At 42.1% G+C, this 27,500-nt stretch overlaps 1 protein-coding gene across 1 annotated transcript in view; it reads left to right on the top strand.

Moving 5' to 3' along the window:
* Positions 1-27,500, top strand: part of LOC126991579 (thyrotropin-releasing hormone receptor-like) — a 69,965-nt gene that overhangs the window by 7,782 nt on the left and 34,683 nt on the right. Inside the window, exons 2-4 of the mRNA XM_050850299.1 lie at positions 5,573-5,791; positions 15,314-15,462; positions 19,315-19,393. Coding sequence (XP_050706256.1) covers positions 5,573-5,791; positions 15,314-15,462; positions 19,315-19,393 — 447 coding nt within the window. The remainder of the gene's footprint in view (positions 1-5,572; positions 5,792-15,313; positions 15,463-19,314; positions 19,394-27,500) is intronic.

Below are 27,500 nucleotides of genomic sequence, written 5' to 3' on the forward strand. Positions count from 1 at the left end.
CGTTTTCTTTTTTACTGTTTCAGATATTTACGTGTTGTATTTTAATTCGTAATTCGTATGTTATCTTGTTGTTTTAATGCTTCGTTCTCGTTTCATATTTTCCTTCGTTCTTATAACCCTTTAAAACTCACATGAAAAGCGGACTAGAATATAACTGATGATGGGTTTTTTTTTGTTTTTTTATGTTCCACCAAACATTTTTTCTTCTCTTCATATAATTATTTAGGATCTACTTGACTGAACACGGATTGGAATTATGCTTGATATATATTTTTCCCTCATTCCTTAATCCTTCGTCACATTCTAATATTTTTTTGCGCTAACAACCCTCAGTGACCTAATGGGATACTGATTTCAATTAGAGCTAACACTTTTTTTTTTCTCTCTCTCTCTTTTTTAATCATTCATTACACTCTAATATTTTTGCCGGCTCAGACAACCCTTTGTGACTTAATGGAAAACGGACTGCAAATATAGTTTTTTTTTTTCTCTCTCTTTTAATTCCTTTTAGAACTTCTTTGAATATGGCATGAAATATTTATCAATGAAACATTTTATTTTAACCTTTATGGCAGTTTTCTCTTTACGTCCTTTGTTGTAAAAAAAAAATTGACGATTATACAATTTGTTTTAACTCCTAAGACAACTTTTCTCTTTATTAAATAGCAAACGGAGGATAAACTTGTATCTTTTCTTATCTAATAGCCAATATTTATGAGCCCGTTTCTATATTTCAAGCCGGCGAGGCAGCGTAATGCGTGGGACAGCGGAGTGGCGGAGTGCAAACATATTCTCATTGCAAACATATTCTCATTATAAACATATTCTCATTATAAACATATTCTCATTATAAACATAGGTTGGTATTATAAGACACTTTTGCCTCTCATATCAGCTACTTTTAAGGGCCAAAGAGGGGGTCATTCGGGTTCTAATGAGTGTTTCTTTATGTCCGTAGTACAGAGGAAGGGTCAAACTAGCAATAGGGTCATAAAACTACTCCCGGAAATGCCCACAACTCCTACGAAAACCTTGTCAAATGTGTGTTCTTGGGCGGCGAAGCGTCCTTATTTGCATACAGGCAGAGCTTTTATAAATCCCTCATCACGCCTGGCCCTGATTAACTAATACACTAATCGCGTCCGTGAGTTACCTGTGCAACCAAACTCGACACTGATTTAAAGAATAGGTGAATGAGTTCCTGCTCGTCCCAATATCCTGTCCATCTTCCGTTCCGTCCTAATGCAAGAGTGAGCCGTTACCGTCATTTCTACATCCTTTTCACTTTTCACTTTTCTTTCCTTTTAGTTAAGTAGAGGGAAGAGCAAAACAACTTTCCTTTTACTGCGTTTTCCCCTTCATTCGACTTACATTCTTTCAAAAGTATCAAGACACATCACGAAACATATTAGTCATCTATTAATGGGCTCTTCTTTTGTCATCTTTACGGACATCAAAGTTATATCACTGTTCTACTTTTGATTTGCCTCCCATGAACTATGCATGTCAACTATGTATGTCAAATATGTAAATTGAAATAAATACAAGTGGCACTCTCAAAAAATCCATCATATTCCATTCCCTATGTATGTAAACCAATACGATAATGCATAAAGAAAACGTGTTGTAAAGTAAGACACAAATCGGATTATAATAGAAGGTGAAAGCTCCCGATCCCTTTGAAGGTCACAAAAGCGGAATCGTTGCATCAGCGTGGGAGGGGTCGGCGCCGCGCTCCCCGTCTCGCCGCCGCCGTGACCTTCCCTGACCTCACCTTGACCTCTCGACTTTATTATCACCCCACGACGCTCCAGACTGTCTACCTGGAAGCCCTCTCGGGGATCCAATTACGCCCCAGGTGATCTGTAACGAGAGACGGGTGCGCTTCTCTAGGAAAAAAATGTATTGCTAAAGATGTTCCGTAAGTAACCTCTCCACCTTTATTACTTCCCCACGGTGCTCCTGATCATCTACCTGACAGCACATATACCATACCAGTAGCCAATTACGCCCCCGCTGATCTCAGTAACGAGGGAAAAAAATGAGCATCGGAAATATAAAAAGAATGCTCCATAAATGACCTCTCGATCTTATTGGCTTCCCACGTCACCCCTACAAATTTACCTGCAGGCATACAGAGCACACAGGTAGCCAATTACGCCCCAGGTGATCTGAGCAACGACAGGAACGGATACGCATTGTCAGGCAAGAAATATACTGTAAAAGTTATCTCGTAAATGACATCTCGACGTTATTACTTCCCCACGACGCTCTTGAACACTTACCTGGTGGCTTACGCGGCCCACCGGTAGCCAATTACGCGCCACGTGATCTGAGTGACGAGACAGCAGGATGCGCGTCGCTCGGAAGGAAAAAGATTGCTCCATAAATGACGAGTATTCAGAAGAGTTCAAGGGCCAGAGGACATCAACCTCTCGCAGACGGAAGGGGAAAGGAAAGTCTAGAGTCGGCGAACGTATTTTAAATGTTAAGATTGTAATAAGGGGTAATTTCACGGCTCACGTATGTAATAAAGGGGAAATTAATGGTTAGCGTGTGTAATAAAGTTAAATTTACTGGTTCACGTTTGTAGTAAAGGGAAGTTTAATGGCAGCAGTATGCGAGCCTTTACTTCTCATGCTTTAACTTAGGAAGGAATTGGATTGTAAAGAAACTAATTACCTAACGGAGAACTCACACCCGCGTCACTCCCAGCAAAAACAACACACAAACAGACAGGCGGACTTATTTTCCATCATTGTTTCCTTTTTTTTTTCCCTTGAGATGTTTCCTTTGCTTTAAAAAAAATGGGAGCAATGGAAACAAAAGAAAACCACTCACAACAAAGAATAACAAAAATAAAATAACAACAAAAAGAAACACTTCAAAGGTTAACCTCGTAGCTGCAGGGATCATATTTCTTAAAAGCCCCTCTAAGCGAGAAAAATGAGAAAAAATCATCACTCTCGCAAACCATTTCATAATATATATCAACGCATTTGTGATCAGTTTATGCATCATCTATTTTGGGGGGTTTATATCATGGCAAAAATGTGGCCCGTTCCTAGTACACGGTAAAGCCATAAATTTGGCCCGTCGCTGATATCGGGTTAATGAGATATTCCAAGAAGAAAAGAGATACACATTCCGAGACATGTTAACGTTGGGTCTCTAAACCTTTTGTTACCCGAGTTCAAAGTCAAAGGAAGCTTGATTGTAGATGAGCACCATTACCCTGAGATTCAATGAGCTTCCAAGAATAGAGAAGAGATCCGCGTATACAAGTGCATTACTATGGGTCTTTATTCCTCTCTCAGAAATCTCTCTCTCACTCTCCCTCTCCCTCTCCCTCTCCCTCTCTCTCGCTGCCTCTGCCTCTACGCCTACCCCTACCTTTGAAACCTGTATAAGAGGCAAACTAACCTCAAAAAAGGCCATAACTTGATCTTTAGGGAGTTTTTTCAGAGAGAAGGGAGATACACATACACAAAAATAAGTTACGTGTATGAACCTTGAATTTACGAGAGCTCTTCGTTTTCCCTGCTTACCAACTACAAATAGAAGGATCTCTTTGAACTTCAGAGAGCTTACACACACACGCACACGCACACCCACCCATCTACCCACACACACACACACACACACACACACACACACACACACACACACACACACACACCAATTAAGTCAGGTGAACAGTATAGGTGAGCATAGCGAAGGCACAAACAAAAGCGTCGACTCTTTTCACTCTCATTCATCAAGGTAGGAACAGGTGATAGGTGGCGTTCAGGACACCTTCAGGACAGGTAACACAAGAGTAATGATGCAAGGACACAGAGCCTCAGAAGAACACCAAAACCGAAACTCAAAGAAAAAGAGAACGGGTTTAATTGAGACAGATATACACAGGTAGGTACGTAGGTAGGTAGGTAGGTAGGGAGGGAGTTAAGGAGGGATGGAGGTGGGTAGAAAGGTAGATAGTAGGACTGATACATAGATAGATAGACAGACAGACAAGCACATATAACAGGTAGATAGACACAAACAGAGATATAGATTAACAGACAGATAAATATACACGCACATTTATAAAAAGACAAAAATAGACATATATGGATAGTAAAAATGGATCGAAAGAGAAAAAAAATGAGAGTAAAAACAAGAGAGTAAAAATATCAGGTATAGAGTGAGAGCAAAAGTGTTCCCTGGAGTTCATGTTTTTCAAAGGGGACAAAGAACACGTGAGGCAACCGTGCAGGTGTTCAGCGTGGCACCTGGACATACCTGTACCCGAGGAGATTAAAACCCAAATCCGACGTGTCCTGCATGTCACCAGATCAGGCGCATCCAATCCCTTTTGCACGGTGGATTATGCGTATCTGAAGGGGATTAGGTGGCTGCCTCGCGCTCGTGTGTTCCCGTGTGCGAAACTAGTCTGTATCAAAACCAATTCCTGTTCTCGGTCCACAAAATATATCCGCCCACACATCATCCTGTTGCAATTAGTACAGCAACACTCACGGCAACATTCACTTCCACTCCGCACTCCTCTAACTCTTTATCCTCTTCCCGATATACATAAGCTTCTGTCCACTCCAGTATCCCTCAGTAAGCTTGACACACAAACACTCCCTCACTCCCTCTCCCTTCTCACTCCTAACTCATCTCCGTCTTCATATCCTTCCTGGAATACATACACTTCTTACCACTCTCACATCCCCCAGCAAGCTTGACACACCCACACCCACAGCAACATCTAGAACACGCTCACTTTCCATGCTTAGTACACTCACACCCTCAGCAATATACGGAAACACACTTCTTTATGTTTTTCCTTACACAACCTACGATTCTTTCCACTCACATATCCCCCCCAGCAAGATTGACACACCTACACACACACAACACTATCTGAAAACACACTCTTTTATCTTCTTCCAGACGTACCATACACTTCTTTCTACTCACATATCCCCCCCAGCAAGATTGACACACGAACACATACAATACTATATGAAAAACACTCGTTTCCCGTTTACACCTCCGCCTCGCTTGTCACACACCCCTGATTACGGTTTCCAGACACACTCGCCCTTACTCCCCGACACCTACACCCACGCCAGCATTCAGGGACACACTCGGTTATTACATGCACCCCTCGACGCCTTTCCCTTTTATGTCACTAACTGCAAAAATATCATCGGCATCACCACTAACATCCCCGCCACCACCAACAACAACATATCGTTACGCCTGCCAAACGCCTCTCTTATACATGAACCCACGCTTCACCACCACCGCTACAGCCTGACGCCTTTATCTCACTAATTATACTCCCATCGCCACCACCAAAATCACCCCACCACCACCACCACCACCACTACACACTGAACCCCTTCACATGCACACGCACACACCATCACCACCGCCAGTACCTCAGCTTGACACCTAATACACGCACAGGTACACACATCCACCTGTCATCTTCTCCCCCCCCCCCCTAATCCCCCCACACACACACACGCACTGCCAGCCTAACGCCTCCCTTTCTCCCTCTCCCCCGCCGCCGCAGCTCGAGATCTACCTTGGGTCTGTGTCGAGTTCCTTGAGTGTGTGGCTGACGGTGGCCTTCACGGTGGAGCGGTTCATCGCGGTGCAGTACCCCCTCCAGCGGCCCACCGTCTGCACCGTGCACCGCGCCAAGAACGTCATCCTCACCCTGACCGGCTTCAGCGTCACCGTCCACCTCTACGTCTTCGTCACCGCCGGCGTTATTGTCCACCTCGACGATGTGAGTACAGCGTTAGGGCGTCCCCGAGGGTGCCCGCCTTCACCTACTTAACCCCTAGTGGTCTGTGTTATAGTCTGGCTCAGCTATGACGGGGAGTTATCTTGGCCATAGCGCTAGTGCCTAGGTGACATATGAGAGGGAGAGTGATGTATTGGGGGTGATGTGGTGGGGCAGTGAAGAGGTCCCACCCAAACTGTCTTCATATCTGTGTCGGACTATACCTCCTGAGGCGACGGTTCTTCACTCTTAGCGACCACCGGCCATCATGATTGCTCCGGCGGGTCGAGTGTCATTTAAAGAAGTGGTCTATAAACGACTTTCTGTTCTTCAATATATCCTGTCCAACTTCCGAATGCAAGAGTTGGCTATATCGTCACTCTCATCTCTTGCACTTCTTATACTTACCGGCCATCACGAGTGCTACGGCGGGTCGAGTGTCATTTAAAGAAGTGGTCTATAAACGACTTTCTGTTCTTCAATATATCCTGTCCAACTTCCGAATGCAAGAGTTGGCTATGTCGTCACTCTCATCTCTTGCACTTCTTATACTTACCGGCCATCACGAGTGCTACGGCGGGTCGAGTGTCATTTAAAGAAGTGGTCTATAAACGACTTTCTGCTCATCCCTATATCCTGTCCAACTTCCGAATGCAAGAGTTGGCTATATCATCACTCTCATCTCTTGCACTTCTTATACTTCCTTTAGTTTGAGTTAAGTGTGGAGTGTGAAGTTTAGAGTGGTCTGAGGCCTTACACACATCATAGCCCGGAACCGTACGTTAATAAGGAGACAACTGTTGACTCTTCATGCGACCACCGGCCATCCTAAGTGCTACGGTGGGTCGAGAGAGAACGCTTGAGTTAGGAGTGGTCTGAGGGCTTACACACATCGTAGCCTGAAGCCATAAACTAATAAGGTGAAGACTATTAACTATTTAGGCGACCACCGGCCATCCTGAGCACCACGAAGGGTCAAGAGTGAACCTTTGAACTCGGAGTGGTCTGAGGGCTTATACATACCATAGCCTGGAGCCGTAAGGTAATAAGGTGACGACTGGAGACTACTAACACAAGGGCTTAGATGTTGACGATGAGGAGAGAGGGAAGAGGGGAAGAGTTGTAAGTAGGGAAAGTATATCAACGTCTGAGCTTGGTTTGGTCTGAGGAAATACACACAGCATAGCCCGGAGCCGTATACTAATAAGACACCAACTGTTCACTAAATTCCTATTCGCCTCTCCTCTCCCTTCATCACCCCTCCGCCGCTTCCTTCATCCCTCCACTGCCTCTCACTTACATCTCTCCTCTCCCTCTTTTTTTTCCCATCATTTCTCTTCCTCACTCCTTCCTCTGCCTCCTTCATCCCTCATCCCTTTCGCCCCTTCTCTCTTTCGCTCATTCTTTGCCTCTTTATCCATTTTATCCTGTCTTATTAATTCTCGTCCCCTTCACCTGCTGCTGCCTCCCTCCCTTCTCCGGTACTCCTTCCCTGCTCTCTCCCCTCCATCCCTCCTCTTCCTCCTCCACCCTTTCTTTGATCCTTTCCCTCTCTCCCTTCGTTTCCTTTATCTCGCTCCTTCCTCCTCTATCCTTCTATCCCTCCTTCACTCCATCATTTCCTCTTTCACGCCTTTTGTCTCCTCCACCCCACCTCCTTCTTCTTTCACCCCTCCCCTACCTCCTTCTTCTCCTCCTCCTTCTCCCTTACCGCTTCTATGTCTCCTATACCACTTCAGCCTCCTTCACCTCTTCTCCTTCGCTCAATACCACTCCTCTGCCTCTTCCCGTCTCCCTCTTCACCGCACTGCCATAGCAAAGCGGCCGCCGATACCACCTTTGGAATAACACAAGACCCAGTAATCTATATGCATGAGGGGCGCGGATACCGGCAGGGAATGGACGGCCACGGAAGGTACAGGTGTTTGTGGCAGGTGGCGGTGAGGGGATGGGGGTAATAGGGGCCGATGGGTTGTGGGGGCAGGGGGGCGACGCAACACGGACCAGAATACGTAACTAAGCGCCTGAACACTCAATTACTCTGCCAGGCCTCGGATTAAATGGTGTCGACGTTAATGGCGCAATCAAGTGTAGCATAGAGGTCCAGATTAGCCGCCATAATGCAAGCACTTAACCCATTCAGCGCCAGAGGAAATTGCGTCCGCCAACCTCCAGTCCTGGTGCCGGGCAACTTGCGACTTTTTATTGGTTTAATCACTATGTTATTACATGAAAACTAAATATGTGCATTTTGGGTACTTAAGTTGACGTTTTCCATGACAGAATGTACTTTTTTTATCTTAATTTTGCTTAGCACTAGTCAGATCTCATCTTGATTATGCGGTCTAGTTTCTTTTTAGTGGTTTAATCACTATATTATGACATGAAAACTAAATATGTGCATTTTGGCTGCTTAAGTTGACGTTTTCCATGACAGAATGTACTTTTTATTTTTATTTTACTAGATTTTACTACTGGACAGGACTAGAGGTATGGAGGGAGGGATGGGGGTGGATGGAAGGAGGGAGAGAGGCAGTGGACAGGACTAGAGGTAGGGAGGGAGGGATGGGGGTGGATGGAAGGAGGGAGAGAGGCAGTGGACAGGACTAGAGGTAGGGAGGGAGGGATGGGGGTGGATGGAAGGAGGGAGAGAGGCAGTGGACAGGACTAGAGGTAGGGAGGGAGGGATGGGGGTGGATGGAAGGAGGGAGAGAGGCAATGGACAGGACTAGAGGAAGGGAAGAAGGGAGGGAATGGAGGGAACTGGATGGAGGGAGAAAAGTAATGGAGAGTACTAGGGGAGGAAGGGAGGGAATAAAGGGCACTGGAAGAAAGAAGGAAGGAGAGGAAGGGCACTGGATCTTGATTATGCGGTCTAGGTTTTTTTTTTTTTTTTATTGGTTTAATCACTATATTATGACATGAACAATAAATATGGGTATTTTGGGTACTTAAGCTGACTTTTTCCATGACAGAATATACTTTTTATTTTTATTTTACTTAGCACTAGTCAGACTTCATCTTGATTATGCGGTCTAGTTTTTTTTTTTATTGGTTTAATCACTATATTATGATATGAAAAATAAATATGGGTATTTTGAGTACTTAAGTTGACGTTTTCCATGACAGAATGTACTTTTTATTTTTATTTTACTTAGCACTAGTCAGCCCTCATCTTGATTATGCGGTCTAGTTTCTTTTTATTGGCTTAATCACTATATTATGACATGAAAACTAAATATGGGTATTTTGGGTACTTAAGTTGACGTTTTCCATGACAGAATGTACTTTTTTATTTTTATTTTACTTAGCACTAGTTGGACCTCATCTTGATTATGCGGTCTAGTTTCTTTTTATTGGCTTAATCACTATATTATGACATGAAAACTAAATATGGGTATTTTGGGTACTTAAGTTGACGTTTTCCATGACAGAATATACTTTTTTATTTTAATTTTACTTAGCACTAGTTGGACCTCATCTTGATTATGCGGTCCAGTTCTGGTCACCCTACTACAGAATGGATATCAAGATGTTAGAATCTGTACAGAGAAGGATGACAAAAATAATTCAAGGGGTGAGAAACTTGTCGTATGAGGATAGACTGAAGAATTTAATTAAATCTACACTCTAGAAAGGCGAAGGTTGCGAGGAGACTTGATCGGGGTTTATAAATGGATGAAGGACTTTAATAAGGGTGATGTCAACAGAGTTTTGGTTATAAAAGACCCAAGTAGGACACGTAGCAATGGTTTGAAGTTAGATAAATTCAGATTCAATAAAGACAGGCAAGAATTGTTTTGCCAAGAGTGGTGGATGAGTGGAACAGACTTGGCAGTCATGTCGTGAGTGCCAATACCATAGATACATTCAAGAGGAGGTTGGCTTGGTCGTACATATGAGGACGTGGCACTGAAGGGGTTGAGTTAAGTGGTACCGGGAACTGATTAACGAAAGAGAGTGAAACGGAACAGGGAGGAAAAAATGGGAGGAAGAATGGAAGAGAAAAGAGAAAATAAGGAGGAAGAATGGAAGAGAAAATAGAAAAAAGGAGGAAGAATGAAAGAGAAAAGAGAAAAAAAGGAGGAATGGAAGAAAATAGAAAAAAGGAGGAAGAATGAAAGAGAAAAAAGAAAAAAAGGAATAGGAATGGAAGAAAAGAAAAAAGGAGGAAGAATCGAAGAGATAAAATAAGAGAAAAAATGAGGAACAAGGGAAGAGAGAAAAGAGAAAAAAGGAGGAAGAAGGGAAGAGATATAATAAGAGAAAAAAGGAGGAATAATGGAAAACATACAATAAGAGGAAAAAAGGAGGAAGAAGGGAATAGATAAAATAAGAGAAAAAAGGAGGAAGAAGGGAAGACATAAAATAAGAGGAAAAAAGAAGGAAGACGGAAAGAGAGAAAAAAAAAAGAAAAAAAAGGAGGAAGCCATTTAAGTGGAAAAGCGTCCGTCTCCGCCTTGTGTAAATGGCTCGTCGGCGAAATTGCTTCCCGGTATAGAGAGTATCGGCGGAATGAGTCTCCTCCTCTCGGGCCTGAACCTTTAAGCCATTCACGTTGGCACAGCAGTCAACCATTAGTGAAATATTGGCTCCTTCTGCAGCCAACAGGACCACGGCGCAGGGAGGGAGGGAGGGAGGGAGGTAATGGACAGGACTAGAGGAAGGGAGGGAGGGATGGGGGTGGATGGAAGGAGGGAGAAAGGCAATGGATAGGACTAGACGCAGTGGTATTCATTGCGCGGCTCGCGAGCCGCTGGCGGCTCGCAATGACTCAATTCACGGCTCTCGAAAAATATATAAATTAATTAATAAAAAAAATACATAGAAAAATAATTTAATAATTTATCAAGAAAGATATATATTTTCATGAGGTGAGATGGAAGACAAAGTCACAGTAAGCGATAACATTCTAACATCCCTGCCCTAGTCGTACAGAAATCATACGTGTCTACTACGGGAAAACTGATCAGCGACACGTCTACGTAGTTCTAGGCCGCGCGAAATCATACGTGTCTAATACGGGAAACATCAGCGACACGTCTATATATTAATTTAATTAGTTGAGTTACGCTAACTTGCAGTAGCTGCGGCTCTCTAAATCAATGTGTTTAACCAAAGTGGCTCTCTTGCAAAAATTAGTGAATAACACTGGACTAGAGGAAGGAAGGAAGGGAGGTAGGGAGGGATGGGGGTGGATGGAAGGAGGGAGAGAGGCAGTGGACAGGACTAGAGGTAGGGAGGGAGGGATGGGGGTGGATGGAAGGAGGGAGAGAGGCAGTGGACAGGACTAGAGGTAGGGAGGGAGGGATGGGGGTGGATGGAGGGAGAGAGACAATGGACAGGACTAGAGGAAGGGAAGAAGGGAGGGAATGGAGGGAACTGGATGGAGGGAGAAAAGTAATGGAGAGTACTAGGGGAGGAAGGGAGGGAATAAAGGGCACTGGAAGAAAGAAGGAAGGAGAGGAAGGGCACTGGAGGAAGAGGAGGAGAGACGAAAGGGAAAGCAAAGGAAGGAGGAAGGGAAGGAATTAAGGGCACTGAAGGAAGGAGAAACGGAGAATAATGGAGGAAACATGGAAACATGGACTAGCAGGCAGCAGAAAGCCTGTTGGCTCATTACTAGGCTGCCTGCGTTCAGTGATTCAATCAATCCGTTTGCCATAGGAGTGGCATGCAGGGAAGGATTAAAGCACTTTTGTATCTACTCTTGGGAACGTTCAGTTCACTCCCGATGCAGAAAAGTGGTGATCAATGCGTTTCTTGAAGGAGTTGATGGTCTCTGCGCTAACCACTTCTGCAGGAAGGCTGTTCCAGTGGCGAACAACTCTATTCGAGAAATAACTCCTGCCGGGTAGGGAACGAACGAAGGAGAGACGAAGGGAAAGGAGGAAAACTGAAGGAAGGGGAGGAGAGAGAGAGACCATGAAAGGGAGACACTGGATGGAGGGAAGGAGAGAACAGACAACACGAGAGGGAGAGATAAAGGAAACAGAGAGAGAAAGAGGAAGGGAAGCCGGAAGGGAGTGGAAACCAAGGCGTATTGACGGAGGAAGGAAACACTTAGAGGTAGGAAGGAGGAGGGCAGGATTGAGGGGACCATCAGGGGGACAAAGCCTCATCGGTATGCCACGTCCGACGCACAAAGGCAGCAGAGAGCATATAGAATGTACCGACGCCTGGCAGGGACCGAGTGGGGCTGCATCAGGACGAGAGGCGGTAGTGGGGTAGGCGGTGGCCGAAGTGATAGCGTACTGGACCCACATTCGCCGCGTGATGGACGACGCGGGTTCGAATCCTCACGCTACCACTCGGATTTTTCGGTCACCGCCGAGTGGCTTAAAACTACCCACAAGCTGTCCTGAAGACCACCCATCAACCCGGACTCTAGAGGAAGCCGTCCAAGCGAATCCAGTACGAGTTCCGTTGCATTTAACAACAAAGGAGAAGGGAGGAACATGCCATCGCAACCCCCAGGCATTACAGAGTGTGATTATATAATACACGAAAATAATCGTTCCTTACCTCCTTCGATATCTCGCAAAGAGATAAACATTTCTCGAATGTTGCTGCCACTCTCTCAAAACTTGTTTTGCGTAGACTCAGCTTCTCATACAGCTTATCTCGTGGGTCCCACAAGTATCTATGCTGCCTAACTTCTAGTAATGCCACCTCGGCCTCCCGGCTCCAAATCTTGTTGTCTGTATCTGTCATTTCTTGTTTTATTGGCGCCGACATGTTGTACTCAGCCGCCAGTCGGCAATACAAGACGAACGCGCTCAGCTGCAGAAAACTTGCCGTGAGAAGGGCTCCCAGACCCAGACCCAGACCAAAAATGCAGCCGCGCCTGTATTGCCGACTAGGAATTGCCAGGTGTAAAGCCGCCTTAAGTAACATGACCCAAACAGCTACCGAGTTAACAGAAATCAGGCACACCAAGAGAGAGCTAAAGGAATGCACCCACGCAGTCCATTTACAAGTCAGGGACAAAGCCGACAGGTCACAGGTGGTATAGAGCAAGGGACAGGAGTGTACAGAATAGCAATCACGGCCAGCCAGCAGGTGCGACTCGACAGGTAACCCCGAACAACCAACACCTAAGCGGACCTGAGAAGCCAAGCGTGGGTCTGTTATTGTGCCGAGGAATATGCGAAGTGGGGGAGGGGAGTGAAGGGGGGTCAGGCCTTTGTACCTATTAATATCCTTCTCCTTTAGTGTGTTTGTTTACCTTGCTGCTTCGATGTTTCTCTCTGTTTCTCTGTGTCTTTGTGTTTGTATGTCTGTGTATGTGTCTTTCTGTCTGTATGTCTATGAATGCGTCTTTCTGTCTGTATTTCTGTGTATGTGTCTGTCTATATCTGTGTCTGTCTGTCTGTCTGTCTGTTCGGGGAAGGGGATTGATTCATAAACCAAAATGGAAAGAGGTTGGAAAAAGGAGAAGAGGAGGAAGAAGGGAAGGCAAGAAGAAATCAAGACAAAAAGGAAAAAAGAAAGGAGGAGGAGGAGGAGGAGGAGGAAAAAGGTAGGTATGAAGGAAGAAGGAATCAAGGCAAAGAGGAATCAAAAGAGGAAGGAAAGGCAGACATGATATCAAGTAACGCTCTAACTTAACTTTCTCACTCACACTAACACTCGTCAACACTTCCTTCCTCCGTCTACATTTCTCTCAGCCATCTACGTATTCCCTCTTTTCCCTCAGTCGTTAATTTACACAGCTCGCTTCTTCCCTCACCTTTCTCGCCTCTCAACCGTCAGAGGGGAAAGAAGAGGGTAAGAGAGAGGGGTAGACGCTCCCCCCTTCCATCCGTCTCTATAGTAAGGTTTTCAACGCCGCCCTCGCGACTTCTGAACCCAAGAGAGGACATGGTTTCTGTTGACGCATATTGCAGCCTCCTCCTCCTCCTCCTCCTCCTCCTTTTTTTCTTCTTCTTCTTATTATTATTATTATTATTTTTATTATTATTATTATTATTATTATTATTATTATTATTAATTTCTTCCCCTACTTCCTCCCCAATTTTTCTTTCCTTTACTTTCCTATTCTTTCTTCTTTCCTCCTCCTCCTCTTTTTTCCTCCTTGTTTTCCCTCCTCTTCTTCTTCTTCTTCTTCTTCTTCTTCTTTTTTTCTTCTCCTTCTTCTGCATTTCTTCCCGTTCCTCCTACACAATTTTTCTTTACTTTCCCTTCCCATTCATTCTTCTCTCCTTCTTCTCTTTTTTCCTCCTCGTTTTTCCTCCTCCTCCTGCTTCTCCTCCTTCTCCTCCAATTCCTCTTTCTTTATCGTCCTCTACATCTCCCTCCTCCTCCTCCTCCTCCGCCTCAATTGGCCTCTGGAGAACGCTATCGATCCTCGTTCCTCTATCCATTCATCCTTTTGTTGAGCTATTGATGTCTCTCTCTCTCTCTCTCTCTCTCTCTCTCGACCCTCGTGTGTGTGTGTGTGTGTGTGTGTGTGTGTGTGTGTGTGGTGGTGTTGTTGTTGGGGTTGTTGTTGTTGTTAGAGAGAGAGAGAGAGAGAGAGAGAGAGAGAGAGAGAGAGAGAGAGAGAGAGAGAGAGAGAGAGAGAGAGAGAGAGAGAGAGAGAGAGAGAGAGTCGAGCAGTAATACATTTAGTGGAAGCAATGATTTTCGTTCCAACATGTTTTTCTATGTTTGTTTGTTTATTTGTTTGTTTGCTTGTTTGTTTGTTTGTTTACCTGCTTCCTGACTTGTTGGCATCCCTACCTGATTGAACCCACTCCAGGGCGAGGAGGAAGAGGAGGAGGAGGAGGAGGAGGAGGAGGAGGAGGAGGAGGAGGAGGAGGAGGAGGAGGAGGAGGAGGAGGAGATACACAGAAACCATTGAAACGTGTTGACAACTTCATGAACTTTATTTTATTTTTACCCTCAAAGATGTTAAATCAATTATGTAAGGCGACTACGAAGGGCTTTGATGTGTGTGAGTGTGTGTGTGTGTGTGTGTGTGTGTGTGTGTGTGTGTGTGTGTGTGTGTGTGTGTGTGTGTGTGTGTGTGTATAAAAATGGCATACCTCACTAATGAGCTATTTTCACCTCCTTCCTACCTCTTCCCGTCCTCTTCATCGTTCTCTTCGTCCTCTTCTCCTGCTGCCTCTTCCTCTTCTGCTGGCCTTCATTCTATTTATATCGTATCTTCTTTCCGTCTCTTGTCTCTCCCCTCCTTCCCTTTCCTCTTTCCTTTCCTTCTTTTCTTTTTCTTTGCTTCCATTACCCTGTCTTTGTACTACTTTATTCAATTCTATATTCATCTGTCTTCCATCATATTTTCCATCTACCTCTATTCCTCTCTTTTCCTTTCCTCTCCTCTCCACTCCTATCCTCTTCTTTTCTCTTCTATTCTCTCTTATCTTCTCTCTTCTCATCTCTTCTCTGGTACTCTGCTCCTGTTCTCTCCTCTCCTCTCATTTCCATATCTTTATCCTCCAAATACCAACACAACTTCATTTATCTTCCCATCTTCCTTCCTCTCCCGTCCTAACTTCCCGTTTTGTTGTATCTCTCCTCCAGGGCGGAGTTGCCATCACGGAGTGCAACCTTCGCATGGACTACCGTGGGCTCATGAACGTCATCAACTGGATCGACACGCTGCTGACGCTGGTGATTCCCTTCATCATGATCGTCGTTATGAACACTCTCATCGCGCGGCAGCTCATAAGGTAAGGGAAGGAACGAGGGACTGAGGATGACGAAGGGTGGGGGAGAGAGGCGTTTGGCATTGATTTACAGGAGGGAGGAAAGGAAAAAGAGTGAAAGGGAGATGCGTGGGTGACTGGTACGAAAAGGTTGAGAGTGTAAAACAGTGGGAGGGGAGGGAGGGGAAAGGAAGTTGAAAAAAGTGAGTGAGGAGTTGAACTGAAGAGACAAGGACGAAGGGGGAGAGGGAAGGAGATGAGTGGGAGACCGATTAGCAAAGAAGCAGGTAAAGAAAAAGTAGGAGTGAAGAGTGGAACTGAAGAGACGAGGGCGGAGGAGGGTAAAAAAAAAGAAGGGAAGGAGAGGTAGGGATATGCGTGGGGGACCAATTAAAAAAGGAAAAGGTGAAGAAACAGTAGGAGGAGGAGGAGGAGAAAAAAAGTAGAGAGGGAGGGAGAGATGAGTGGGGGGCCGATTATATCAAAGTGAAAAAAAAAAACAGTAGAAGGGGAATTGAAGAGAGGGAAGGAGGGAAGGAAAGGGAGGCCGATTAGAAAAGAAGGTGAAGAAACTATTAGAGAGAGGAATGAAATCGAGGAGACGAGCATGGAGGTGGGGGAGGAGGAGAGGGAGAGAAGATAAGTGGGAGGACGTAGCAGAAGAGAGAATAAGGGAGGATAACGAGGGAGAGGAAAATGGGAAGATGAATAGGAGAATGTAGTTATTATTGGAGTGAATGGGGAAACAGTGGGAGTAAGAATGATTTATGGATAGAAGGGGAAGGGTCAGAAGGGGAGAGAGAGACGATAAGATTGATGAGTAGGGAAGAGTAGAACACGGTGGTTAGAAGTGAGTAACAAGAGACATTAATAGAAGCGGAGAAGAAAAAAGGATGTAGGTGGGAGGGGAGGGAAAAGGAGTGAGGAAATGAAGACAAAGTAAACGGAGGCAAAAATGAAAAATAAAAAATAAAAACGGTAAAGTAGGAAACATGAAAAGAAGGAAATGAAGAAAATAAGTTGTAGTAGAGTAAAAAAAGTAAAAAAGCAAATTACAGGGCGTGGAAAGGTCAGGCATACGCGGCAAGAAGGGAAAGAGGATTAGATGAGTTAGACAAATGAAGGAAGGAAACAAGAGGACGTGAGACAGATGGGAAGGAGGAGCAGGGAAGGAATTAAAGGGAAGGATGGATAAGATAGAAGATTGGCGGGATCATTAGAGATAGTTAGACATGATAAAAAAGCTGCCTTCATAATATTATACGTGGTGGATGTTGTGGTAGTAGAAGTAGTAGTAGTAGTAGTAGTAGTAGTAGAAGATTGGCGGGAGCATTAGTTAGACAGGATAAAAAGAGCTGCCTTCAAATACATGGTGGGTGTGGTGGTAGTAGTAGTAGTAGTAGTAGTAGTAGTAGTAGTATGAATGTATCAGAACCTTAAATTCAACCCAAGTCCATTCCATCACCACCTCCACCACCACGCACCGCCATCACACTCCCCCTTAACTCATACCCAATGCAAAGCTGTCAAATTGCCCTCCACTCCATCATACGTCTGCCAAACAATTCATTCCTAGGACAAACAGCTTAGCAAGGCCGCCGCTTCTGCATGCATGGCCAACCCTCACCGGGACCACGCAACCACCTTCCCGTTCTCCCTGACGCACGCACTCAAAGAAAACGGGTCCGCTGCTGAGATTAGGCACTGGAACGCAGGGGAGACTCAATGGTCCGAATTCTTAAACGTACCGGGGTCCAATTACGACGGTTTTTCAAGGCCACTAAGAGATTAATCGGTTTTCATGGGTGAGTTCTCCGTTCAAGGTACTGGAAGCGTGTAAAACTATCACTAGGATCGCAAAAGAGTCCATGAAAATCCCAGCAACTTCTACAAGAGGCTTTTCAAACAGGTGAACTGATAGATTATACGGTTTTTCATGGGTGAGTTTCCCGTTAATGTTGCAGAAGTCGTATAAAACTGTCACTAGGATCGCAAAACAGTCCATGAAACTCCCAGCAACTTCAACAAGAGACTTTTCAAACAGGTGAACTGAGAGATTATACGGTTTTTCATGGGTGAGTTTCCCGTTAATGTCGCAGAAGTCGTGTAAAACTGTCACTAGGATCGCAAAACAGTCCATGAAACTCCCAGCAACTTCTACGAGAGGCTTTGGAAACGGGCGAATTGAGTTGCCGATATGTTAAAGAATGCGGGCTTATAATCTTGGCCATCAATCGTTGTCTGTCCACTTTCCCCCCATAACAGCATTTGAGGGACCTGTTACTGGCCGCTCGTGGTTGACTACTGACTAAATCCACTTCACCCTCAATCAAAAAAGGGAAAACTCTGGGTGATTGATTTTATTTTTTCTCCCTCCCTCCCTCCCTCCCTTCACTAAAAATAAATAACTATATATATGGGGGAGCTCAAGAGTCCTCCACCTTCACAAACTCAATTCCTCCGTACTCCCACGCTGACCCAAAGGAAGGGAGAAAATAATGGATACTTTTTGTGTTGTTTAGGGTATGGGAAACAGCTCAAGGGCAACAAACAAGGGAAAAATAAAATGTCCCGCTAATCGCCGCTCCTGGAAAAACAAACAGGAGTGTGGAGACGAGAATATCCTTGGTCTTTTTCCTTCTATAAATACATGTTTAGGAATGTGAGATGTTTGTTTAGTGTTCGTGTCAGAGGAGATAAAAATAGAGTTCGCTGGCGCACAGACCAATTAGCGTCACCCTTTCAAACCCTTCCCGAGAAAAACGTGGGAAAAGTTAACTCACTGTCCACTCCTTGACCTGAAATAGAAAAACTGAAAAAAGTGTGAAATAAAAACTGTCCAGGATATATTCGGCACAAACTGAAGTGAAGATTTAAAACAACCGTCTATTGCAGTGATTTTCGAACCTCCCTTGCAGCAGCCGAGTTTTTTTTTTTTTTTTTGCAATTTTTACTTTTCTTTACTTTTTTTTATTTTTTATCATTTCCATTTTTTCTTGAAGTAGACCGTTTTCCTTTTTTCATGATGCTCTTCACTACCTTCCTTTCCTTCTTATTACTTTTTTTTACTTTTTATCTTTTCCATTTTTTCTTGAAGTAGGCCATTCTCCTTTTTTTATATGATGCTCTTCAGTACCTTCCTTTCCTTTTTGTTACTTTTTTTTTACTTTTTATCTTTTCCATTTTTTCTTGAAGTAGACCGTTTTCCTTTTTTCATGATGCTCTTCACTACCTTCCTTTCCTTTTTGTTACTTTTTTTTTACTTTTTATCTTTTCCATTTTTTCTTGAAGTAGGACATTTTCCTTTTTTTTATGATGCTCCTCAGTACCTTCTCTGCCGTAAAAACAGAGGCCAAATATATGATGTTTCTTAGACCCGAATTCTCAGGCGCTTTCGGCTCTCACAACAAGCAATTCCCAAGGCCACAAAGAAGATTAGTCTAGTTCTTATGAGTGTTTTATCACATCAATGGCGCAGAAGCCTTGTCAAACTATCACTAGGCTCATCAAGCTACCCATGGAAATACTAACAGAACTACAAAATCCTTATCAAGTATTGGTTCTTACGTACATGAGGGGGATGAGGAAAAGAAGCAAGATAGACAAAAAAACAAAATAGAGAACAAAAAGATAGAAGACAGAAAACATATAAACCAAAAACAAGATGCAGGCCAAAAAAAAAAAAAGTAGAAGACAAAAGACGAAGTATGACCTAAAAAAATTGAGACAAGGGGCCTTAGATGCTTTGCCATTAGTTCGTTATATTAAACAGCTCTAGGGTATCGTAGTTCACGTGTGTTAGTGTTTACTGGAAAGCCGTACACAAACTGACGAACACACCCTAACCAAGACGTCTTTCTTCTCCCTCTTCTGCAGGTTTTCGAAGAGGTATCGCAACAGAGATGATATCTTCCACCTACAGGAGGTCAACGGAGGTCAAGCCAACGGACATAAGGTCAGTCACTCGGTCAAACAGTCAGTCAGTAAATCAGTTAATCAGTCAGCAAGTCTTCCGATCAGTCAGTAGGTCAGATGGTCAGTCAGTGATCAGTAAGTCGATCAGTAAGTCAGTCAGTAAGTCATCCAGCCTTTCAGCATTTCAGTTAAGCAGTCAATCAGGTAGTCAATTAGTCAGCCAGTCATTCAGTAGGCCAGTTAGGTAGCAATTCATTCGGTCAATCAGTCATCCAGTCAGTCAGTCAATCAATTACTCAGTTAATCAGTCAGCCCATTAATCAGCCATTCAGTTAATCGGTCAGTCACTCAGTCAGTCACCTTTAACAATCACATCCGTTATTTCTCACCTCCGCCATAAGAAAAATACACGAAAAATACACAATTTATTATAACGCAACACATAATTCTTATCCCCGGCGGTAGATAAATTATTAAATGTTTTCCCGGCGCACACGTGAAGGTAAAATAATAACATACTTACTTGATTAACGCAAAAGGTGAATTTAATTTTGATTGAGAGAGAGAGAGAGAGAGAGAGAGAGAGAGAGAGAGAGAGAGAGAGAGAGAGAGAGAGAGAGTATAGTAAATTATGTATACCTTGCAAGCAAAGACCCTGAAAAGCTGCCCTCGAGAAAATAAAAGAAGAAAGAAAACTGAATACATAAACTTTAAAAGACGCGCGGACACCTGACTGTGGTGACGCTGGTGTGAGGGTAACAGACAGACAGACAGACAGACAGACAGACAAAACTTCCCCCTTGCCACAAAACTTTCACGATTCATGTCTTTAAGAGTGACAGAGACAGACACAAACAGACAGACAGACAAAATTTCCCCTATTGCCACAAAACGTTTACTATACATATATGTCTTTAGGAGTGACAGACAGACACAAACAGACAGACAGACATACACAGACAGAACTTACCCCTTGCCTCAAAACCTTCACTATTCATGAGTCTTAAGGAATGACAGAGACAGACAGACAGACAAACAGACAAAGCTATTTCCCTTGCCTCAGAACCTTCACTATTCAGAAGAGTCTACTGGAGTGGTCTTTCCTTTCCTTTCCGCTCACCCTCTCTTCGTCCCTCTCCCTCGCCCTCACACACATACACACACCATACAGAGGGTACAGAGGAGGCCTGGAGGTCAAACAAGGGGATACAGGATGGGAATTTTAAGTGGCTTCCATGTCCACAGTGGAAAGGGGGGAAAGAGATTGGGCCTACACACATGAGGGAGACGAGGAAAAAAAACAAGACACAAAAAAAGTAGAGAACAAGAAGATAGAAGATAGAAAACAAGCAAGACAAAAACAAGATGCAGGACAAAAAAAAAGATAAAGACAAAAGACGAAGTATGGCAAAAAAAAGGATAGAAGATAAAAAAAACAGATAACAGACAAGAAAAAAATAGAAGACAAGAAAATTATAAAAAAAAAACAAGATAAAAGACGGAGTAAGACAAGACAAAAGCAAGATAGAACACAGAAAAAAAAAGACAAAAGACAAAGAACGATAGAAGACAGAAAAAAATAAAGATAACAAGATAGAAGACAAAAAACAGAAAAAAACATAGAAGATAAAAAAAAAGATAAATGAAGAAGAAAAAAAAGGGGGAAAAAACAACATAGAAAACAAAACAAAAAACAAGATACAAAACAAAACAAAATATGGAAGACAAAACGTAACAAAACACGATAAAAACAAACAGGCTCAAGAGTTTGCTAAAAGATAATAAACAAAAAAACAAGAAAACAACAGCATAAAAACAAATGGCTGAATAAATTAATTAATCAATAAGTGAGAGAGAGAGAGAGAGAGAGAGAGAGAGAGAGAGAGAGAGAGAGAGAGAGAGAGAGAGAGAGAGAGAGAGAGAGAGAGAGAGAGAGAGAAATATATTCATAAGGAAAGGCGGAAAGACTTAACTTAATAAATATGAAAGCATCTGAGAAAATTAAATAAAAAATGCACACACACACACACACACACACACACACATACACACACACAGAGGAGGGGGTGGGTGGGGGGGGGGGGAGTCATAAGTCCGGTAAATAACTCGACACGGTATGAAAAGGGCAGGTAAAGGAATATCACAGGTAGGTTTAGTGATTCTCGGCATTTTCTTCTCATATTCTTATTATTATGTTATTTTTATTTTCTCTGCGTTTTATTCATCACTATTCTCTGCGTCTTATCTTCTTTTATATTTTCAGCTTTTTGTTCTTTTTATATTCTTTGCATTTTTTTCTGTTTCATTTTTCTGTTTAATTATTTACATTTTTTTTCTTGTTTTTTCCTTTTCTTTTCTTTTTTCTCCATTTTGCTTCTTCATTTCAATTGTTTTTTTGTTATTTTGTCTTAATATTATCTTCATTCTGTTTGTCTGTATCTTTCCACTGTGGGTTTTTTTTATATATTCTCTGCGTTTTCCTTTTTTACATTCCTCTAATTTTGTGTTTTCTAGTCTCTTCACCTGGTTTTTTTTATTTATTATTTTCTCTATATTCTCTTCATTTTTCTCTTTTAATTTCCATGCACTTTGTTCTGTTTAAATCTTTGCACCTTGCTCTTGTACATTCTCTCTCTATTTAATTGTTGCACATTCTCTCAACTTTATTTTTTTCATTATATTCTTTGTAAGTCGTTTTGGTATATAGTTTGCATTTTGTTTCTGTTCTTTGTGTCTTCTTTTTGTATATTCTCCTTTCTGTTCATTTACAATCTCTACACATTTCACTTCTTTTAAAACTGACTCATCCCGTCTACCTAATAACACGGTAAAGAAAAAACAAATTACCTTTATGACAGGAGAGAGAGAGAGAGAGAGAGAGAGAGAGAGAAAAAAAAAAAAAGTTTAATCAGCGATAATATGACGCAGTACAGAATCATTCAGCAATTAGTGGTGGTTAGATCCTTTTTTTTTTTTTTCCTTGCACTCTTCCTTTCGTGTTGTAATTACCGCAAATTACTTTTTTTAGTTCAAGGTTCCCTAGTGTGTGTGTGTGTGTGTGTGTGTGTGTGTGTGTGTGTGTGTGTGTGTGTGTGTGTGTGTGTGTGCGCGGCATTTCTAAATATCATTGTCTGTCCTTGTCGTTAAATCTCTCTCTCTCTCTCTCTCTCTCTTATGTATATCTTATTTTTTCTCTTTACTATTTTTACCTTCCATTTCATATCATATTATCATCCAAGTTATCCTCCCGCTCATTCACATCTTAATCTGGTCACTCCCCTTCTATCTTCATCTGGTAACATTAATCTCTCTCGTTCGTTTGCTGTTTTTTCTGAGGCTATTTACGTCCCCTTTCAAACGCCGATGTGAGCACTCGTTTATTTAATTCTGTCTGTCTGGCTGTCTATCTAAAAATCTATTTATCTATCTCTCTATCTATCACTATACTTATCTACACCAACGTACACACTCATTTATTTTCTTTGCTCTATTCCCCCTCTTTATCGGTGGCTGTCTATCTATCTATCTATCTATCTATATATCTATCCATCTATCTATCTATCGAACTAACTAATTAACTAACTGTCTATATATCTATCCGTCTAACTAACTATCTATTTATCTGTCTATCTATCAATCTATCTATCTATCTATCTATCTATCCATCGAACTAACTAATTAACTAACTATCTTTCTATCTATCTATCCGTCTAACTAACTATCTATTTATCTGTCTGTCTATCTATCTATGTCTATATCTCTCCTTTCTTTCTATTTTCATTGTTTCTTCACGTTTTGTTCTTGTATAACGCTCGATGCCATTCTCTCTGCTCTGTAAATTCTCTCTTCCGTTCTGTTGATCTTCGTTCTGTCTGTTCCCCTTCATTCTGTTCCACGCTTTTCTCTCGCTGATCCGCATTGTTATTTCTCGTCGTTGTTGTTTTGTTTTGTTGTTGTTCTCTCTCCAAACTTAGGCAACCTTCATTTTGTTCTTCCTTCGTGGTGTAAGTTCACGGCCGTTCTTTTAATCTTCGTCAAAGGTCATTCGTTCTATGTCTATTTCACAATATTTTCTCTGTTTTGAATTTGCTTTATATCGCTCTGTTTTGTCCTTCAACTTTTAGTCTCGACAACAACAATATTCTTCCTGGTCGACATTATATTGCCCATGGATATTTTTTACAATTATTTGTTTTTCTTGTTCTGTTCATCCAGTTATATGAATTTTCTGTTTCAAATAATTTTACCTCATTTTTATTGATTTCTACTTTTATTTCAAACTTATTCAAAATTATTTTACCTGAATTTTATGCTTTTTTTTTTCAATCTGCTTTTATCGTGTTATGTTCTTCCAATTACATATTTTCTATTTCAAATCATTTTAGCTCATTCTGATTTGTTTCACCTTTTATTTCACACCTGTTCTAATATATTCAATCACATTTATGTTAATATATTATCAGCATGGCTCTGTTTCCTCTGTCAAGATTTACTCCACACTTATTCTTTTCTATTATATTATACTTGCTGTTGTATTTTCTGTTTCAAATTATTCCACCGTGCTGTGTATTTCCTTTTAACTCTCCTTCCAGGTAAAGCTCCGTTCCATTTTCTTTCCACGCTTTCTCTCGTTCCCTCATGAAAAAAACCGACTAAAGACAAACGGAAATATTTCTTTTTGATCGTGTGAGTTTCTAAAGAGCGCTGCATCCGTAATGAGCGCTAATCCCTGGAACACTTCGCTCACTCGTTCGCCAGTCATACCGCCCGCTCTTGATCTCGCTTCTTGGTAAATCAAAACAGAAACCAAGAGAACAAAATAAAACACAAAATCACCCTCTAATCACCATCATACTCTAATCTATGTCTTGCAGAGAAAAATATAAACCAATCTTAAAACATACTGCTCATTTTACACAATTACTTCGCCATTTATCAACTCCGTCAATCAAAACAAAGAAATAAACATAAATTATTAGCATTACATGATTACGAAGAGGAGAAAAAGTTAGGTGATTAATTACGCGTAGGACAGATAAGTCATCAAATCATATCACTACTTTTTACAATAACTCCATCACGTTAATAACAAAATGGAAAGAAAAAGGAACTGGGAGGCAAATACAGTTGTGAAAATTATTATTGAAAGGCAATGTGCGTTTGTCCTGTACGGAGAAAAAGTCATTCCAATTATATCGCCTCTTTATAACACTCCTGCATCCCGGTCACTTCACAGATAAAAAAATAATAACAGGAACACGCATCTGTATATCTCGAAAAGAAAGAAAACTCATTATTCTCCCAGCATATAACACTTCATTTTTACGCCACCCAATTATTATAAAAGACAGTACAAGGAAAGAAAAGAATACTCATACAAAACTACAACGGATAAAAGAAAGAAAACAAAAGGAGGAACACGCACGCTTTTGTATATCTCGTATAGAAACAAACTCATTATTCTCCCAGGATATAACACTTCATTTTTACGCCATCCAATTATTATAAAAGACAGTACAAGGAAAGAAACGAATACTCATACAAAACTACAACGGATAAAAGAAAGAAAACAAAAGGAGAGGAACACGCACCCTTTTGTATATCTCGTACAGAAAGAAAACCCACAATTCTCCCGGCATATAGCACTTCACTTTTACACGACTCCACTTACTTACTGAAAAGGGGTAAAGTTAAAGAAAGAGATCATTGCCCTTACCAAGCTACAATGGAGAAAAAAAAGGAAAAAATCAGGCACACGCATCTGAATATCTCGTACAGAGTGAAACCTCTTTATTGCCGCTATAGAACACTCCATTTATACATCACCCAGTCCTTATAAAAGATGATAGTAAAAGAAAAGAAACTATTACCCACACAAAACGGCAATGGAAAAACTGCACGTGTCTCGTATTCAATAAAAATCGTAATTCATCCAACACATCACTTTTTTTTTAATTGTATTCCCGCGTCCTCCCACACGTGAGGTAAAAATAAAAAACAACAACTGGCCTTATAGCACGAAAAGGAAAAGTGTTATCAGCGGAGGAGATGAACTGGAACACGACCGTTCAGTATCTAGGTATTAAGTGAAGTTTAATCCTCTTCACTTCTCCCATGATTCTTCTTTTTATTTCAGAGCTATTACTGCGAGCGTTTTTATTTATAGCTCCTTAGTGTGTGTGTGATTGCGTGCGTGTGTGTGTGTGTGTGTGTGTGTGTGTGTGTGTGTGTGAGAGAGAGAGCGTGCAATCCTCCCGATATCGACCTCTCTTTCGGCCACCTCTTTAGATTCTTTTTTTAGGAGCAGCGAGTAGCGGGCTTTTTTTTTACTATTGTATCCTTTTTTTGTGCCCTTGAGCTGTCTCCTTTGTTGTAAAAAAAAAATAAGTGAGTGTAGGGGAGGATGCATCGAGAAAGGAATGAAGGAGAGAGGGAAGAAAAAATAGAGCGAAGATAAAAATGACGATGACGAGGGAGAAGGGAAAGAACACAGGAAAGAAGGAAGCAAGGAATCACAGCAGGCAATAAGGATGGAAGATGGTGAGGAAGAAGAAACTCTATGCATGTCCGTATGTGCGTATGTGCGTGCGTGTCCTGACCCAACCCCTTTCCTATCACCCTCATTTCCTCAGGCCATCCGCTTGCTATTAATATTCCTTTAGCCATTACCAAAACCTTCGGCGTCTCTATCTTCCCTCGCCCTCCTCTCCGCAAGTAACCCTGAAGCGAGCCACACCCTACAGCCGGGCAGGAAGGGGAAGGGCAAGGCAGGGACAGGCAGGGGCGGGAAGGGATGGGCCGGAATAACGAGGGCAAGGGAGGAAGGAGGGCGTAGGGATTATGGAAGGATAAATGGAGGAAGGATTACTTAAGGAAGAAGAGGATGAATATTTATGAGATCAGAAGCGAAGTGTCTGAGCAAACAGTGGCTTAATTGGGTACTGTGTACAGTGTTAATGTGACTTCGTTTATATATACCTGTGTTTTGCCTTTCTCTCGTTCTCTCTCTCTCTCTCTCTCTCTCTCTCTCTCTCTCTCTCTCTCTCTCTCTCTCTCTCTCTCTCTCTCTCTCTCTCTCTCTCTCTCTCTCAAACTTTAATGTACAAGTCGTAAGTTTTTTTTCTTTTTTGGCTTTCATTCAGTCCATTTGCAATCTCTCTCTCTCTCTCTCTCTCTCTCTCTCTCTCTCTCTCTCTCTCTCTCTCTCTCTCTCTCGTTATGGCCGGTGCAGGGGGAGGATTAATGGCCGCACAAGAGTAATGAGACACAGCCCGCTATGCACCGCCGTCATTTGTTTCCCTCCCCCACTCGCATGTAACTCGCAGCTAAAATGTTTCCACGTGTACCTGTTTTGCTTCAGTTCCCCTCCTCGATTTCTTTTGGGCTGGCTTTGCGCTCCCGTTTTCTCTTTAAAACTTGCACTATTCCGTCGAAGCTTCTTTTTTTTTCCTTTTTTGCATATTCCCTTTTTCATTTGATCGATCTTTATTATGTAATTTCATTAATTTTTTAAGTTTACGGTTATTATGTCTTTCGCTTTTTGATATCCTTCCTTTTGGTGTCATCTTTTTCATATTTTCTCATTTTTTCTCGTCATTCATCATTTTTTTCACTACTTTGAAAATACTGTAATCTATGTTTTCTTCCTCTCTACCTCATTCTTTTCTTTTTGGCGTGTAATTTCTTTTCTAAACTGTGCAATACCTCTCTTCTATTCATCATTGTTGCAACTTGTGTAATATCCTTCCTCTGAACCTCTCTCTTTTTATTTATTTTTTTATCTCCAACGGAGTAATAATTTCCTCTCTAAGCCATGTCATGTTTTTATATTGTTGTTTCTCTTTGTATTTTATTTCCAAACACTTCAATAGTTTCCATTCACAACCCGTGCAACATATATTTTTCCCACATCGATGAACATGTCTTTTTATTGGCCAAACACTGTAATTATTTTTGTTTTGTTGTGTTTTTTGTGTCTTAAGCCGTGAGATACCTTCCATTTCATTTCCTATTTCCCTTTTCTTTTCATGAGCCACCTACGTTGTCTCTTCCATCACAAAGGCTTCACGGATCTTCATTTTTCCAGTCCTCATTTCTTTCTCATTTCTATATATATGTTGACCTTTCAGAATCGCTTATCGTTCTTT

Source organism: Eriocheir sinensis, unplaced genomic scaffold, assembly GCF_024679095.1.
Source record: "Eriocheir sinensis breed Jianghai 21 unplaced genomic scaffold, ASM2467909v1 Scaffold301, whole genome shotgun sequence".
NCBI classification, from domain to species: Eukaryota; Metazoa; Arthropoda; class Malacostraca; order Decapoda; family Varunidae; genus Eriocheir; species Eriocheir sinensis.